Source organism: Cottoperca gobio, chromosome 14 (assembly GCF_900634415.1).
Source record: "Cottoperca gobio chromosome 14, fCotGob3.1, whole genome shotgun sequence".
Taxonomy (NCBI): Eukaryota; Metazoa; Chordata; class Actinopteri; order Perciformes; family Bovichtidae; genus Cottoperca; species Cottoperca gobio.
The window spans coordinates 10,407,149-10,424,911 of record NC_041368.1 but is presented as its reverse complement, the minus strand read 5'-3'; the positions used below and the strand labels follow the sequence as shown (position 1 = coordinate 10,424,911).

The 17,763-nt window shown below is 39.5% G+C and overlaps 1 protein-coding gene across 1 annotated transcript; it reads right to left on the bottom strand.

Moving 5' to 3' along the window:
* Nucleotides 1-318: 318 nt before the first annotated feature.
* stag2a (STAG2 cohesin complex component a) lies at nucleotides 319-17,590 on the bottom strand. Its single transcript, XM_029448063.1, is given in 35 exon segments — nucleotides 319-2,369; nucleotides 2,666-2,707; nucleotides 2,709-2,744; nucleotides 3,137-3,263; nucleotides 3,393-3,503; nucleotides 3,649-3,889; nucleotides 4,325-4,530; nucleotides 4,646-4,774; nucleotides 4,894-5,042; nucleotides 5,352-5,453; nucleotides 5,544-5,683; nucleotides 6,086-6,260; nucleotides 6,362-6,454; nucleotides 6,894-6,974; nucleotides 7,580-7,667; nucleotides 7,849-7,919; nucleotides 8,031-8,234; nucleotides 8,327-8,416; nucleotides 8,499-8,591; nucleotides 8,692-8,795; nucleotides 8,968-9,085; nucleotides 9,291-9,399; nucleotides 9,933-10,040; nucleotides 10,370-10,449; nucleotides 10,642-10,740; nucleotides 11,261-11,384; nucleotides 11,627-11,700; nucleotides 12,318-12,469; nucleotides 12,594-12,798; nucleotides 12,977-13,053; nucleotides 13,138-13,234; nucleotides 13,635-13,793; nucleotides 14,043-14,121; nucleotides 14,274-14,392; nucleotides 17,515-17,590. Coding segments are annotated over 34 exon segments (3,831 nt in total). The 5' UTR covers nucleotides 14,318-14,392; nucleotides 17,515-17,590; the 3' UTR covers nucleotides 319-2,345.
* Between the last annotated feature and the right edge of the window lie 173 nt (nucleotides 17,591-17,763).

Below are 17,763 nucleotides of genomic sequence, written 5' to 3'. Positions count from 1 at the left end.
CGTAAGAGAGTTATCCAAATTTAACAAATCATAGTACAGCTATGGTTTCCAAAATGTGCACCTCACTTTTGTGTCATCTGAATAAGTCAATTAGCGTTTGCTTGTTTAAGCAATGTGTGAAACATGGGTAAATGTTGTCAGTTACTTAAAATATTTGTAAGACAAACTAGAATGAAAACAGTATTTCTGTACATCCCTCAACCTTTCATTCATGTGTACACCTAATGGACGTATGGATTAAAATCACACAGTTGCAGATGGTTCATGTTACATCTTCAGACATAAATACAAATCGTAAAGGATGCCATGGGACACAAATAGAATAAAAACACAAATTTAATATACACAAATATTTAAATATGTGTAAACATACAGATGTATGCATATTTTCAGCAGTTCAATGCAAAACAGAAAAGATTCAAAATGAAGGGTTAATGTAAATTTACAGACAATTCTAAGATTCTTTTTCTCATCTGCTATATATGAATAGTCAGTATGTATACGGTAATGTTCAAGACCGTGTTTCTCCAGGTAATAGTGAGATTCTGAGGAAATTAGGGATTTGTTTTCAACTACAATACGAACACACCATTTTTCAAATCTATATCTGCCAACCAGGCCAATACACAGAGGTAAAGAAATATCGCAACAATCCATTGAAAGACAAACAAAACAATGTACTGTATGTATACTTGTAAAGTAGTAGGTTAACTTCAAATAGTTACATTCTATTTAAACTTTCCCTAAAATGTCAAGCAAACAGAAACAAATATATAATGAGCACCGATTCACAATATATTACACATCTATAATTGTATAATATACACTTCTGACACTATGACAGATGACTAAATAATTCTAAAACTTTGTCATTTAGAATAATTCTATAACTCTTATACACACACAACAGTGGCTCATCAAATAAATTGGCTTTTTGAAAAATCCTCTGCACACTTTCAAACTGAAAAAACCCCAAAACAAACAACACACACACCTTTTATCAACCAATTATTTTTTATGCTTTATCTTTCCATTAAAGATTGAAACTATGGCATGTCTGTTTTATTAGATATTATTAGAGACTATACAGTGGGGAAAATAGTCAAGATATAGGAGAGATTACATGTTTATGGTTGAGTCAAAATTGTATGTATGAGACGGATTAAAAAATCATTTTAGATGCAGATTTGTCAAATTACTAGATTTGATCAATCAACTTTTGCACCCATTCGTTATAGAGAGATGAAAAGAAAATACAAACAGCTGGCCATATCTATAGTAACATAATCATTTTCATTAAAAAGGATTATTTCAGCATCTATGTGAAATAACATGATTAGAAACCACTCATTTACATTTGATTGTCATTACAAAATATCTATAAATCAAAGTCATCTATAAGGTATAAAAGCAGAACACATACATTTCTAAAAAATACCATCACAAAGAAATCTGAGAATGTCGTACATCATTTCTGGCAAGGCCTTAGAACAGTATGAGACGCCAGTTCACATTATACTTTACTGTGTACATGTTTCGATATATGGCTACATGCCATGCCAAAGTCTACAGTTTAAAAGTACAGCAGGTAAACGCAATATCACTGACACCTTTACAATGTAACGCAGTCCAATTCAATAGCCCTGCAATTAATGCTGTATGTACTAAGCTTATGATGTTCAATTTCTGTTAAGATTGCATCAGAGAGACATTGAATGGAGCATATGATCATTTCTAAAAATATGGCTGTAAAATGACCATAGACTTGAATCAATACCTCTGTGACAAAGTGCAGTGTCATTATATAGTTCAACAACAACTGAACGCTACAAGCATCACAAAAGGTAGTATTATTTTGCAGGGTTATTATATTTCTATCAGCTGGTGTTCATGAAATTGTGTTCACCCCTCCTGTATATTGGCCACTATGTATTTACATCAGACAATTTTTGTCTACTGAATTACAAAGATTAAAGGTATATATTATTCATTTGAATTTCAGCCTGTTATTGTCCCCTCACCATGCACCTGCCACATAACGTCTGTCGTGCGTCACCTCAGTGAGCTAAGCTAACATCAAGTTGTTCTAAGGGTAACTGAACAAAAGCAGAAACATTGCAGCTGCAGTGGGACAAATGTCCTGTGTGTGTGAAAATATCAGAATAAAATTCAAATTCAAGCTCTCGCTCTGGTTTTTAACAAAGTGTTAAAGAGGCAAACGTTGGTGTCTCACAAACCATTTATAGCAGTCCATTTTGCTCCATTTAGATTTTCACAGAGAACAGTCGTCCATCTTATCTTCCGAGGATTCTCATAACACATTCTCCTTGATGCTTCGATTTGTTTTAGAACATTGAAACATTGAGAACCTAAAGACATAGAAAAACGTTTTTCAGAAATACACAATCTTATAAAGAGGATAAACAATATTCCGGCACAATTTATAACATTGAAAGATTTATTTTCAGGACACATTACTGTTTGGACATTCATACATTTAAGTGAATGTCAACTGAGTTTTCCATTTTGTAAATATAGAATAATATAGAATTGAGAAAGAAGAAGTAGTACACAGTTTATAGACATTTCTATGTAAACACATTTACATATAAAATAAAAAGAAACAAATACGTAAATGGCATCATAAGAAGTGGAAAATCCTTACCGAGTCGTCCATGATGGAGGACGGATCAAAGTAGTCCGGCTTTTAGTTCAGTTCTTTCTCTGCGATTCTTTGAGGTCGGCTGAAAAATAACAGCTCAGTCAGAACAATGCTCCACAAAATGTAAAAGAGGCAACAAAAAAAGGATTGAAATTCAGTCTATAAAACAGGAAGAAAAAATATTCTCTCAACTTTCAAATGCTGACAATTATGCTGATGTGCAAATTATAATATTTGTTGTTTGTTTCCAACAGCAGACTGACACAGTTGGTGAATAGTTGATGAATAAAATGGAGCAACTCGAGCCAGATATTTCCCTCAGAGCTAAAAGAGTGTGAATACTGGACCTACGTTCACTGTGTGTGGACACAAACACGACTGCAAATGAAGGCTAATGTTGCTCTGTAAGTGCTGGAAGTGTAACTAAGCAACTGTCTCCCAATTAACCAACAAATGATTGCAGCTTTAAATTACCAAATCGATGTCCATTGTGTCAAAATCCATGCCCTCATTGATGTCCTCCAAGCGGTCCTCTGATGACATCATCACATCCTCCACTATTGGCTCCTCGTCATCCTCCATGAGCCCTGAGCCTCGACGACTGAGGAGTACACACTTGTTAGGAGATTTGCTTTCTCACATACGTTCTATTGTCTGGATGTTATTGTTTCCCAGGTTTTCTCGACAATTCAAACCGATTTAATGCATCTGAAGAGGAGTGCCATCTTACATTGCTTGCTGCATGTGGTTCCTCATCTTGGCGTAGTGCATGCTCACACGCTCTTGCTGCTGACTGGCCTCAGCTTGTTGCCTCTGTGTCAACATCCAAGTAACCTGGGTACTGTGGGCACAGTGTTCAGTATTAAACATGACTTCATAATGCCCTTCATTTAACAAAAGTAGCAACAACATTTTCAAATATTCATATTCATATATATATATATATTCATATCAAGGTAAGGTGAAGCTTAGAAAGGTTGTCATACTTGTAGTCAATGGCAGCCTGGTGGTGATGGTGCGTCTGCTGCTGCTGGAGCGGCGCAGGCTGATGGGGATGCTGCTCTGTTGGCATAGTGAATGAGGCCGTGTAGCTGTCCTCTGGCCTCAACTTCTTTGGATCCCTCAGCACAGTGGAGGTGAGGTGGGGAGAATGGATCATCACTGGCGTCTGCACGTTCTGCTCACGGTTCATCAAAACTGCATCACTGCTGCTGCAGCTGCTCTCTTCTGCTGGAGAAAATCATTTAATTAAAATGACAGAACTTCTTGTATTTGTAGAGGAGGTTCCTAAGAGGATCAATGTTCTCTTGTGACGGACACACATTGTTGAAATGCACATGTATGACAATTTAAACATGTTCTTCCAAACTGCATAAAGTAACGGGACCTGCTGTTTTTAAGGATGTTCCTCCACAGTTTACTTTGGACTTGCAGGTGTTACAAATTGCGAGCTACATGTCTTCTTCACTCACGCTTAAGAACTTCCACACCGCCGACATGTGTGTGTGCGTCTGTGACGTTACCGTCTGTGTGTGCAACTTAAAACCATCATGCTGCACATTTGTGTAAATTTGACTGGCTAAAAAATGGATATATGAGACGATCAGTGCATCTCTAATAGTACACAAAGTAAATCTTGATCTACCAAAGTATAATGATTACCTTCAGGTAATTTCCTTTTGCTAGCAGTGACTGTCTTGGACTTCTTACTCCTGGTGGAGCCTCGACTGCTGATGCCACTGATGACAGACATGGTGTCATCGTCCCCTCTAGCCTGCAAGGAGTTCCTGTATGAGATGAGCGGCAGCCAGCAGTCCTCTCGCTGCAGGGCCATCTGAACCGTCATGAACCGCTCGAGGTACGTGTGACTGTAGAAGTGTCAGAATACAACGGTCACAGTTAGGACATTTTTACGAGTCCCTCCTCAGCTCCATGCTCAACGCAAACATAATCCACGACACACGTCTTGTGGCTCAAACTTACACTGTTCTCTTGTCCTGCCGAATAAGTTTGCTGGAGAACTCGCTCAGGACATCCAAAAAAGCCAGATTGAGAGGTGGACTCCCGAGTCCTTGGGGACTAGGTTCCTGAAAAGCAAACTCAATTCCATTCCTAAAACACAGAAGGAGACAATGATTTGCCTTGCTCATTAAAACACAGGTGGCATTATAAGAGATGAGTTGCATGCAAAGCTGTAAACCATAAGGTGTTGTCTCAGGATTGTTACTTACTTATGTAACATGGCAATAGCCTCCCTGGTCTTCAACTGATCCAAGCCAAAAGTCAATGAGAAGCGTCGGGCGAGCTCTTTTATGCCACAGAAGGCTGATGTGGAGCGGTCGACATTGACGCCAAGTTCAGACAACATCTCATCGAATAACTACAAAAAGAAAATAACAGAAATACACTTTTTGCACATCTCATTACGGATGGTTTCACAGACTAAATCCTAGACTAAACCCATTAGTGATCGGCTGTGATGTATTGTTATTATAATTCAGTGTAAGACCGTCTTCCTCTGTTTACGTGGCACACTGGAGCAAGCTTTTGTACCAGCGCTGCCTCATAGATAACATAATCTGGAAGATTTGCTGGCATCTACTGATGTATCCAAACAAAATGAAACAAGGCAAAAAAATGAAAGTCTTTTCACAAATGATGAAGTCTGGTCCTGGGCAAAGAATCTCACCATTTGCAGGCTCAATACGAGTGTCTTTGCACATTGCACTTTGTTGATTTGTCTCGTTTTACTGATCGTCTCCTTGATGATATCTCCATAGTCATTGTAGAACTGAGGAGGAAGAGAAGGAACACTGTTAACAAGAAGAGCAGGATAGGAAGAATTCCTTATAACTGATCTTTTTAAAGGGTTTAAACCTACCCTCATATACTGTTTAAATATATCTGCTCCAGTGTTCATTTCCACCACATTGTAAATGATTAATTTGCAATAGGCAGCGAGAAGGTTTCTTCGCTTGTGCAGAGCCTCAATTTTACTGGCTTCATCATCTTGCTGTTCGTCTGGAAAATACAAAATAAATATTAAAAAAATAAATCATCAGCAGTCTATGTCTCCTCCCTTTTCACATTTTAAGGCCGTGACACATCAAGCCGATATCGGCCGTCGGTCAATGTCTGGCTGTCGGTGAGCGTCTGTCGGCCTTGCTTTCACGATGTGTCCCGCACTGTCAGCACTTTTCGGCCCTGCCGACAGTCTCCGCCACAGATTGGAGATGTTGGATCGGCGGCGGAAACTGTCGGCAAAAGAAATCACTTTGATTGGCTGCTCAGCTTCAGCGAATCAGTGCGCATTTAACGTGAGGCAACACAACCGTCTGCTGTGTTGCCTCTTGTTCTTTAATGTCTGTTTGGTGTGTCACGGCCTTTAGTGTGGTTGGTGACACAATGGCGACACACTCTGACCTGTGCTGTTGTTGTCATCATCCTGATCAATGAACACTTGATCCAGGATGTAGTTGAGCATATCTGCCTGCAAAGAAGAGTCTGGCGTATAGAACAGAGGCTCCAGTTGTTCCCGTCCTGAAGACATAATTTGGTGACTGAAGATCAATAGCAGATCACATAGTATGGTGAAGGCCTGGAATAAACACAACACTTCAGCATTTATGAACATTTTCAGTTGTACTGAAGAGTAGAAAAGTCAGGAATAAAAGAACAGTCCTGTCAGTGTAAGCCCACCTGTTCTTTCACTGCGTTGTTGATGTTGTTTAGGTAACGCTGACACATTACGCAGAAAGCTCTCATTTGCTTTCTCAAGGTCACCATGTCACCCTAAAAGGAGTAAATCAAACAGTTAACAGTTAGGATTGTTGGAACTATAGTTAGTTACGCTTTATGAAAACTGGAACTTTTCTTTTGGACTTTTCCCCTGTGCTTTGTGCAAGGCGTGTAGACTCAGAAGAACTCAGTGGTAATGTTCTTTTAATATTGTAGATATTCATCATGACAGCAGACATCGAGCAGAGCGGACAAAAACGATTATCAAGGTCAAAAAATGATTCTCAAATTTGAGCAAGAAGGCTAATTCAAATGGCTATCAGCTGTCTCGCCCATTAAGAGGTAGTGTACTTTCAAACTGCCTGTTATACTGTAATAACGTATCTATTTGACAAATGCAAAGACATTTTTTATTTCTTTAACTGATATTCTTATTAAACAGATTTAATTTGCCAAGTGTCCCAAACATGCGTGATGAGCAATATGTAAATACCTTTAATGAACTGCCGTCTGAAACCTTCGCTAGATGCCACAGGATGATGTAATGTGTGCACTGCATTGCGTGAATCACAATCTGGGGGGGGAAGGAGGCAAGCAGATCAGCTGAGCCGTACTGTTCCCCACAGTACATGTGCTTTAATAACCAAGGTTACTCAGAAAAGTCCGGTTACGCACGTCATCTTATCACACACTTACTGTAGTAACCTAACTATTGGAAGTACACTTATCAATGCAACAGGTCAGTTATCATATTTCTCCCCTACCCAACCTTACTTTAACTGTACAGAAGAAGCTACTTGCTCACAGCACAAATGTCTGTGAACTTTATCAATAATCAAAGTTCCACTTCTTTAGACTTCTAGTGGCTACTTTGTGTTAGTTTCAGTCTCAGTCGGATATTGGATGGAATGTATTGCTCCATGTAATTAGCTCTCCTTTTTGCTCTGTTACTTTCCCTGTCTGCACTTTAATGTCATGTAAAAAGTTGATTAGAAACCCAGTTACCGTATACATGGCTGAGATGTATCTTGTTCCTTGTTTACATGATGTTTACGAAATTAGCTTAGTGGAGAACACCGACTGTAAGCTGGATACTTAAGTGCATGTACAGTAAACGCACTGATTGACTGAAATTGTTGGTTTAACATGTTGGGGAAATGACTGACAAAGTGCTGTTACCTGTTCAGGCATATCTCCGTTCTGCAGACCTGTGTTGAGCAGCCTGTAGTTGCTGGTGAAGAGATCCCACTTAGAGAGGTCATGTGCACTGCAAGCAAAAAGAACACAAATAATAAATAATAACATCATTCATTCCAATGTCATTATTCACATTTTACCCCGTATAATAAAACCAGAATTCAACTCAAATGCCAAATATTATAACTGGAAATGCTACTAATTCTTCCACATCTAACAATAGATTGAAATCATAAGAAAACAGGCGTTACTTGTGGAAAGCGCTGATCTTCTTGAGTGTAGATAGAACCTGGTAGGAATCATCCTCATCTGGTTCTTCACCCTGACAAACAAGAGATCAAACCTGTGAAATCCCCGACATTCACCGTTGCCTCGGCACCTGTTGCCATGCTTTCAAACAATCTATGCAAAAGAGAAATCTTGCAGCACCCACCTCTTGCAGGAAGTCCTCCAGGAGTCTATTGTACTTGTCTACAAGCTCGTCGAGAAGCTGCGAGCGGTTGATGTCCACGCGGTTGAAGATGGTGAACTCTTCGTTGCCGAGAGAGTGGTAGGTGGTGGAGCATGCCTCCAGGACCTCAGTGTCCGTGTGCTTATCCTGGACCTCCCAGATTTGCCGCAACAAGGCATCCAAGTGCTTAATGAGAACACGATACCACAAAACCTTGTTTAACCGACACTGTATGCAATTGACAATTCGTCCTAGAACAAATGTATACATTTACAAACCTTTTCTAACCGGCCAGTTGTGTAGATGTCAAGATCAAAGTACTTTGGTATTTGTAGCAAATTGGTCACCTTATCAATATCGACGCAGAACTGAAAAGAGAAAACAGTTAGGTTGAATCGTTAGGAATCAAACCTGTTGTCAACCCTGCAGCTGTTGTCTTTAAATAATCACCTTTGCCAATAACAGAGGCAAAGCCACGGCAAACATCTCTGTGATCCGTGTCCGATCATCCAGCTGTGTTTTCTTCTCCTTCGCAGTCATGACCTTTTCCATGCACACAAATGTAACAATGTTAATAACATGAAATCCTTTAAGAAACAAGGCTAATGCTATGTTATGTCGAGCATTACGGCCAAACACTCACCCTCTTCCCTGTGCTTCTGCCGACTGGAGGGTGGCATTCACAAGCCTGCCGAATGGCACAGAGCATGATCTCAACCAGAGCCGTCTCCTGGCGATCAGTCAGGGCTGAAGATTGCAGACGCAGTCAGTTACTGACAATGTAGTGAAAACACTTGTCCAACTTACTTAGTACCAATTAAAGAAAAAAAGATTGCAAAGAAATACAACAGAAAGGTTGTTAATCCTCACACTGGAGGCGGAAACGGAGCAGTAATTGTGTGAAAGAGTGGATCTTTACCCTCCTCTCCTGCCATGGGCTCATCCAGCAGCAGGCTGATCATAGTCTCCCAGTCCTTCAGCAGCTCGGACCCACACTCCCACAAGCTGTCCACCAAGTAGGCCCCATGTTCATGGAGCTGTAAAACATCAAAGGGCGAAATGTTATTGAATCAAATAAAAACACACTGTAGGTTACTTGTCTAGCATCTCGTTAATGACATTTGATTTTAAGAATTGGAATGAAACTAAAATAAGTTCTTAACAATAGAATACGTTTTCTTAAGATGGACATCTTTACTTTAATACAATGAGCACAGGAGTGAGACACAAAGGCCCGGTTACCTCGCTCTCCAAGAAGAAGAAGACAGTAGTCTTGATAAGGCCACCATTGAGGCTCTGCCTGCCCCTCCTGGGTAACCCCTCCTCCTCAGGACCTCGATGGCTGAAGAGTCTTTAAGCAGTACGACACAAAAGGCTGTTAGAAAGTTGTGGTGAAGGCAAGTGGAACAAATAACTGCTCTGCCTGCAGTACCTTTGGGAACGCTGTGAGTGTCACACACATAAAGACCAAGAGTCACACATTATCAGATGTTGTGGTTTCACATGGTTTTTATTTACATACAATAACAAAGTAGCTTTCCACTGTTTACATGCTTCTTAATAGTAAACAGGTTATATGTACATTCCACAAGGATACATTGTTTAGATGCTCTGTTGAAGGGGTTGTTGAATGGATTTAACATAACTCCTAATGCCTATTTTCTACTTTATTATATTCAATGTAATTTCACACAGTTAACTTGGCAGGCCATTCTTTGCACTTTAAAATAAACTTTGGAATCCAATGTGAGCGGATATGAAACGAAGCCGACTATAAACCTGCCTCTTCTGCAACACTTAAATCAAGTAATGTGACCTAACATAAATGTGTTACCACTTCCATTAACAGTTCAGTTGTTTCAAAAGGCCAAACATAACACTTACTTCTTGAAGAGAAATTCTCCTGCTGAAACAGCGATGGGTCGATGTGCTGAGTAAACCAGATGATAGACGCTCTCACAGTCCTCTGCTGTCAGAACCTCATCACTACTCCTGTTAGAGGATTTAGCCAATCAGAGATGAGCATTTAGAATTAGACTTAAAATAAATGTGTGAAATGGTTTGTTTGAAATATTCTCAAAGAAGCTTTTAGGGTCAGGGAGAAATTATGAATATCAAATCTAACAAAATAAATATATAACATCTGTGAACACTAATGGACAAAAGAAATGCCTCTAATTTGAGCCAGAATATGTCAAATCCCAATCTGACATGAGATATATCATCTTAACTCAAATGATTATGAGTCTTTAGAGTCACATTATACGACCTCATAAAAGAAGAATAAATGCAGAATGCCAAGAGGAAAGGAAGTTACTCACTGCAAGACAAGTGTCAGAAGTTTAATGGCTTGTACTGCAACATCATATTCCTTGTCTAGAGTCATAGACACAATGCGGTCCTGTCAATGAGAGTAGGTTCATGTTTCAGATACAGAAGCTTAGCGAGACGATTGCCGTAACATTAGTTGTCATATCATGCATGAATATATTGAAATCAAAATCATGTTATTACACTTTGCCTGTAAATGTGTAACACCTTTCAATGGTGCGTAAGACTAACTAGCACTGAAGTGCTGCGGCTGCTGTCTCACCTTGAAGCGACTCGTGAAGAGCTCCAGTCGTGCGCCGAGCTCTCGGCTATAGAACAGGCCTTGTAGGGCATTCACGCACTTCAGTCGCACCTCACCTTGCTGGAGTCACAGGAAAAATGCATCAAATATTTACCATATTTAAATGCCAAAACTCAGGTGATACTTTGCAATTACCCTAATTAAACCTTGACTAAACATAATGATATACGTCAAAGAGTCCTTCAAAGAGATACAAATATGATATGGACTCCGTAACCTTTAGACCTCAAATGTGGATGCACTTCTCTTTATTATTTAGCTGGTAAAAACATCATATGTCATAATCTTATCCTAAAACAACAACTGAGAACAAGCACCGAGCACCAGTGGAGCTGAGGGAAAGGGATAAGAGAGAGGAAACAGGACCTTTTGTGATGATACTGTAAGTAGCTGCTGTTCACTGCCAAAAAGCTTACAGCAAAGAGGACTACGTATGACTGCAAGAAGTCTTGACTGATAGGATTGGATAGTTTGATTTAAACTGAGGTTAGAACTTGGTCTAAGTTTGGACGATACATGTGGACATGTTGTTTCTTCCGTTATTTCCATTTGTTTATAGACAGGCTGTCTGTTAGCTCACCTTGTCATGCATTGTCCAGCCAACATATTTCAGGTAACTGTCATTGAGGAAGGCGTCGCTGTACAGCTTCATCCACACTCCAATCTCCTCAATACAAATAGCTCGGATCTCAGCAATCGCATCCCTGGCAAACACAAGAGATTTGATTCAATTGAGTTCATTCATATAATAAAACATGCCCATGTGTAAACACAATTGTTCAGAGCTGTTAGGTCTCAAACTAAAATCATACACTCTTAATGCTGCTGACACTGACTTCACACTAGAGGGCGCCAAAAAGCCAGCAATGAACATTGAAAGGTTCCTGCTTGTGATGAGACTCAGCGTGATTAGAGGCAGCTTACAGTAAGTCAAGGATCCACGTACCGATATCTGTGAACAAACACTCCTTTGAAGATTGCATTCATCATGTTCTCAATTTCATCTTGATTTTCTTGAAGCTGAAAGAAAAACAAAAAGTGATGCTTTTTAAATCATTTGCCAAAAAACAAATGTTAGAAGTCATTTTAGCAATGAAAACAACATTCAACACGTTTGTTCTGTTGCCAGAACAGAGTCAGCAAATACGTTTGTCAGTGTCCGTACTGTCGTAGTACAGGACCCTAAACAAGTAGAAATAATTAATAAGGCAGCTGCAAACGAAATGTCATCAGAGCAGCCTAAAAACTACTGAAAGCTATTAGTTGCTGTAACAAAATATGCCAATAAAATCATAAACTTTGGAAAAAATAATCTCTTAGTAAAATACAATGCCATGAAGATGATGATGATGATGATATTGTGAACAGAATAATATTTTTGCATGAAGTTCATCACATTATTGCATTATGATTTCAGACCAGATGGTCTGAAAGTGCATATGAAAAGATATGGATAATTTACCGACTGAACGATAAACACATATATCAAATGTGCAGCTATGACATCCTTAATGAAACTACGATATACAGAACGGACCCATTTTTAAGAATATATTCCCAAAGCCTTACTGTTAAAGCGTTTGGAGGGATGGCCAATGTGTAGTTGCAAATGTTAGACAACTTATATTTCTTCTCACCTCTTTACGCTTCTGTAACAGGAGCTCCAACCGATCATTGGCCCTTTTTGCAGCGACCTTGTTCCTCTCCGCTTCATACTGTCTCTGCGTGTTGTCCATATTGATGCTCAGGTTGAGAGCGACGTTCACCAAGGCCGTCATCAACTTCATGGCTGCAAAAAAAACCCACAAAATTCATAAACACGCCTGAAGGAAAAACAGCGCTACGCAATAACGCCGTGAGCATGCAGGCAGAAATGCAAAACGCCAAAGTGAAACATGCACAATACAACTAACCTGCTAGTGTGCTTGTATGTCTGAACGCCCTGACCTGCGAGTCAGACAGGCCGGTGAGCAGCGAGATGATGGTGTCCATCATATACTCGTCGTAGATGATGCTGTACTGACACTGACACACCAGAACCGCAATAAAGTCATAGAAGCTTATCCTGAACTTCTTCCACTGTGGTCCTGTCAAAGTTAATGGATAGTCACCGCCATCCTGTTGGAGGATAGCAGACATGTGATCAGGCTCAGGTCAGCAGGATCACTTTCGTTAAATTAATCTTTATGTCTGCCACATGCTGGTATCTGATAACCGCACAGATTTAAGCTTAGATTCTTCTTTTATTTCAAAAATGAATTAAAGTAAATGAAGGTAGAAACACAGCCTGCGTCACCTCATCAAACTCTTCGGTCATTTTTCGGATTATTTCAGAGTTCTGCATATTTCTGAACATCTCTCCACTCACAGCACCTGTGTGAAGAAAGTTGAGCATATTCATTTGCTTCCATTTACCCGACCGGCTGCACATTTACACACATCATGATACTTACTTACCTTTACAGCCGGAGCACTGAATGAAGAAGTTGATTAAGTCCAAGAGAGCAACGTCCCTGTCAAGCTTGTATGCCTCGATCCAGTCATCAACAACAGACTAAAACATAAAACATAACCATGACTAATACAGAATATTACTGCATGTTGGGGATGATGATGCTGCCCCAGGCGTGGGACGAAGTGAACATTTCATGGCACGATTATTCTGGCCAAAATAATTGCGATCCACGATCTAATCATCAAAATATACTTAAAACCATTAAAATGGCACTAACACATGGAATAACTTTATCTTGTCATGTTTGCATCGCAGATAGGACACATCTTATTTGAGTGAAAAACAAACAATCCTAAATAAGGTCATTGTAAATCATAAGGCCCCCCTACATAAATAAAGAATAAATAAATAAAGCAACATTGTGTGAGTTTGTTCTTTCTTACATGATAATTCATAAGTCATTTTTAAATCAGGCTCGTGTGTGCTCGTGTGTACCCACCTGTGTGGCACTCTTCCCCATTTTCACCACCTCGAACAGCGTCATATTCTCCATCCCGTTCTCCTGATGATGGCCGTTCACCCTGCCAAGACCGGGGGCCTTCTTTGCTCCCCCACCTTTGGCCTTGTCTCCAAGCGCCTTCTTCCCCTTCTTGGCTGCCTGTTGGGGAGAAAGATAGAAGATGAGAGTGTGTCATTGTGTTACCAGAACTCTGACACGGTGCATACATGTGCTGTAGATGAGCTGATCAGGTTACTGGGAATTAAAAAGCTGTTACTGTGTGGGACTAAATCCCATTACAGACGGTGATGCGGCATTAACGTATTTTCTGATCAAACGCATCTGCTGATTACACATGGACAGATATTGAAAACCAATAAATGAAGATCCAAGGTTTGAAAAACATACCATGCCCTTTCCTGGCTTTGCATCTTTGCCATCAGGATCCTCAAGGTCAGTATCTGAAGACCACTGAGATTCTGCCTCTCTGTGCAAAGCAGATGAAGTCATTACAACCACGAAACACACTCTAAAATGAGATTCAAGTTCCTAAGGGATAACATGACATTGTTCATGCATTCACACAAAAACAACATTTCAAAGACGTTTGATTTGAGAATGTGATGATGCACTCCTTACTGAGGAAATTGAAACTCTGTGTGCAAATCCTGGGCTGCTATCATTTCTTTAACATTTTCTGGATCTGCTGGAGTGGGTGCTTCTACTGCTCTGGGCCCCAAGCAAGAAGGTAGCTGCACCTGGAAAATAAGATAAATGAGAAGAGTGTGTTCATTAATGGCGACACTCACACAACTCGGTGACAAGAAACAGCTGTCTAGCTACTTAGGTAAAAAGGAAATGTTGGTAAATGACTGATTTCCCACAATACATACAGTCGAATTAACCCGTATTCTCTTTTTCATACGGAAATGTCCTCAGTCACTGCAGCAGAGTCACTTCTCTGTTCTACAATTTTACACACTGAAAACTCATAGATTGTGCTTTTATCTCTAACTGCAGATAATTCAGAGCTTGAATATATATATATATATATATATATATATATATATATATATATATATATATATATACACACACACATATATATATATACATATATATGTATATACATATTTATTATCTTTTTTGTCATCCTCTGAATCACATATCTATGGTGTATTACTACCTAGTGCTAAATGTATTCAATTAGTTAAAGAATATTATGATGACTGGTCAATTTTGCCAGCTGAATAAAATGTTGGCATTCATCAAATAAAGTACCAAAAATGTGCTAACTAATATATCACATACATTTTATGTTTTGTATGGATGTTTTAATTAATTTCCTATCATTGCTAATTACAGTCTGGGTTTATTGACTGCTGCTCAAAGAAAATAAGCAATTTTGGACTCAACCTTTGGTGACAAATGATTGATTCCATCAGAGTTCACGTTTGGGAAGCACCCGTAAGTGGTGGAGTCAGTGTTTGTAAAAGGACCCAGCAATGTTCAAGTCAAACGCAAAAGAGATGGTGTAAAGAGCCTACAATGAAGTTACTGGTAGAACAAAGGAGGCAATTGACATAAATAACCAGTGCAGACTCTGTAGTGGCATAGCACATTTTAATCAGGGATATTTTATGTGGGGACTGAGGGCACTGTGGGAGTATTTGCAGATGGGCAGTAAAAATTAATTTAATGACTCTATAAAAATAAAGAGGGATATTAGAATGGAGATTTTGTGAAGCGCTTAACTTGGCAGCCACACTCACAGCCGGTAATGTGTCTTAATTCTCGCCTCCTGTTAGACCTGTATTTACCTCTTGATCCAAAGTTGGTCACAAATTCTGCTGAGCGAGACAGGTAGGTTGTTTTCTTTAAGCAAAATTGTCCATCTACCATTTGCCAGGCGGTTATCTGACGGAGCAGTATGACAGCTGTACTGAAGAACCGATGCTAAATCTACAACTGAGCTCCTGCTAACTGACAGAAATGAATGAATGCCAGCATGCATAAAGCTGCAGACATGATTATTAATTTGGGCCCACCACATTATTTACAACCACACTGCACTAACTGACGCATTTGAGTGGTCTTCCAAACTAGGACAATGAGTGTAGTGTTCAAGTTGCACTTGCCATGCATACATGGGCCTGGAAAACATGGAAAACCTATTTTTGTTTGGTTTAACAAATTCCCTGAGCTGACTGAAGTTATCAGTAATTGTCTAAGTTAAGGAAAACTCCTCCAAACGATGCCTGTAGGACACTGTGATTTTCTATAAGGTCATGTCATTCAACTGGACAAATAACGTAAGGACTGCAGATGCCTGTGCTTCACAACTCAGTGGTGGAAGAAGTATTCAGATAATTTACTTAAGTAAAAGTAAGTGTGGAAATACTTTGTTGCAAGTAAAAGTCCTGCATTCAAAGTCCTACTCACGTATATAAGTATTAGCATACAAATATACTCATATTATAATATTACTGGATTATTATAATTTGTAAATCACTTTAATGTTGCAGCTGGTAAATTACTTTATATACTGTTGGGTAACTTAATCTATAATAATACATCATCATTCATTAGTTGATTTACATTAAGTATTAATAATCTAAATCTCCAAAATAACTAAAACTGTCAAATAAATGTAGTGGAGTAAAAAGAACATTTGCCTCAAAATGGTAGTGGAGCTGAAGTATAAAGTAGCATAAAAGTACCTCAGAATGTGACATACATACAGTGTACATGTACTTCCACTAACACGCCCCCAGTGAGATCCCTTCTCTGACAATATCTACTGTCACCAGTGGGGTACGTAACTGTCAGAGAAGGGATCTCACTGGGGGCGTGTTTACACAACACCAGCACATTATAAGTGTGACGGGCATTTCAACGTAAACATGATATGATTGACCTTATTCTAAACAAACGAGGGGCCTGACTTGGGACTCCTTGATGAGCATAAATGGGAACATGTACCGAGTCCAAGTCCCTCAATTTAACGTTCGTTAATTTCTTGGACAAGTAGTGCAATATCCTCATAAGTATTTTGCTAGGTCGTTGGGATATTTAACTCTAATATTACTTAGAATATAAAGCAAGTAGATCCCAAAACAACTCTGACAGGCGCAGTTGTTACTTCCGAACTACAAACGCAACTACAGATGTTTCCCAAGCTGGCGATTCCTATGATCCACTCATCTCTTCCTGACGTGCCGTCTTTGCTACGACGGCAAAGCAGCTCTCTGGCTAGTGTGAGCTAACCTTACTGTTCTGTGATGTTGGCCGATACATTATCTAGTTAGCTACATTTAGACCCCCTCCTTGATTATCCGTACCGGGCAACTAACTTTATGATTAGGATTTACTTTAGGATTGTGATACATTTTCAGACGAGTTGCTAGCTTGCCTAGCAGTAGCGTTAGCTGTAGCTAGCTAGGTAACGGGACAACTACTCGGCTAACACCAGCTGGAATGCTACCTTGTCTTTATTATTGACGATGATTTAAATTCATACTGATAAAGTCGTATATCTATGTTAATGGCACCTGTTAACGCAAATGTCCAAGTGTCTGGTCAGGTAGCCAGTATAGCAGCATCAATGACAAACTCCCTGGATGTTAACGTTAGCTAGCTATCCGCCATTTTACAACTTACTTACCTCGTTTTAAATCAAAGACGGACTGAAACCATATAATCCAAACGTTGCGAACTTTGCAAAGAGAATGCTTTCGTTAATTTCCTGCACAAACTGTCATTTTCCAAAACTCAAAAAATAATAGTTTTATTTGCTAGCTAACGTTGAGAAGCTCCTCGGTGGCTAACCTAGCAAGGTACAGTTTGTATTTTCGTTGTTATGCATGTAGCACATACACACCACCTGTCGGTGTCTCCGTGAAGGGCAGGTGCGAGGAGCCACATCATGTCTGTCAGTGCTCTCGAGCCTCTGACTGTTCTCCTGTTAGCTAGAGACTTCACAGTCTAGGAAAATCTCCATTTCAAGCAAAAACATCTAAGTCTGAAATGAATCTGCATGTCTGTGAATGGAGACACACTGGAACTACCTAGATGTAGTGCATGTAAAGATCAACATCTTGAATTCACCAGCAATTCAAAGAGAAGCACA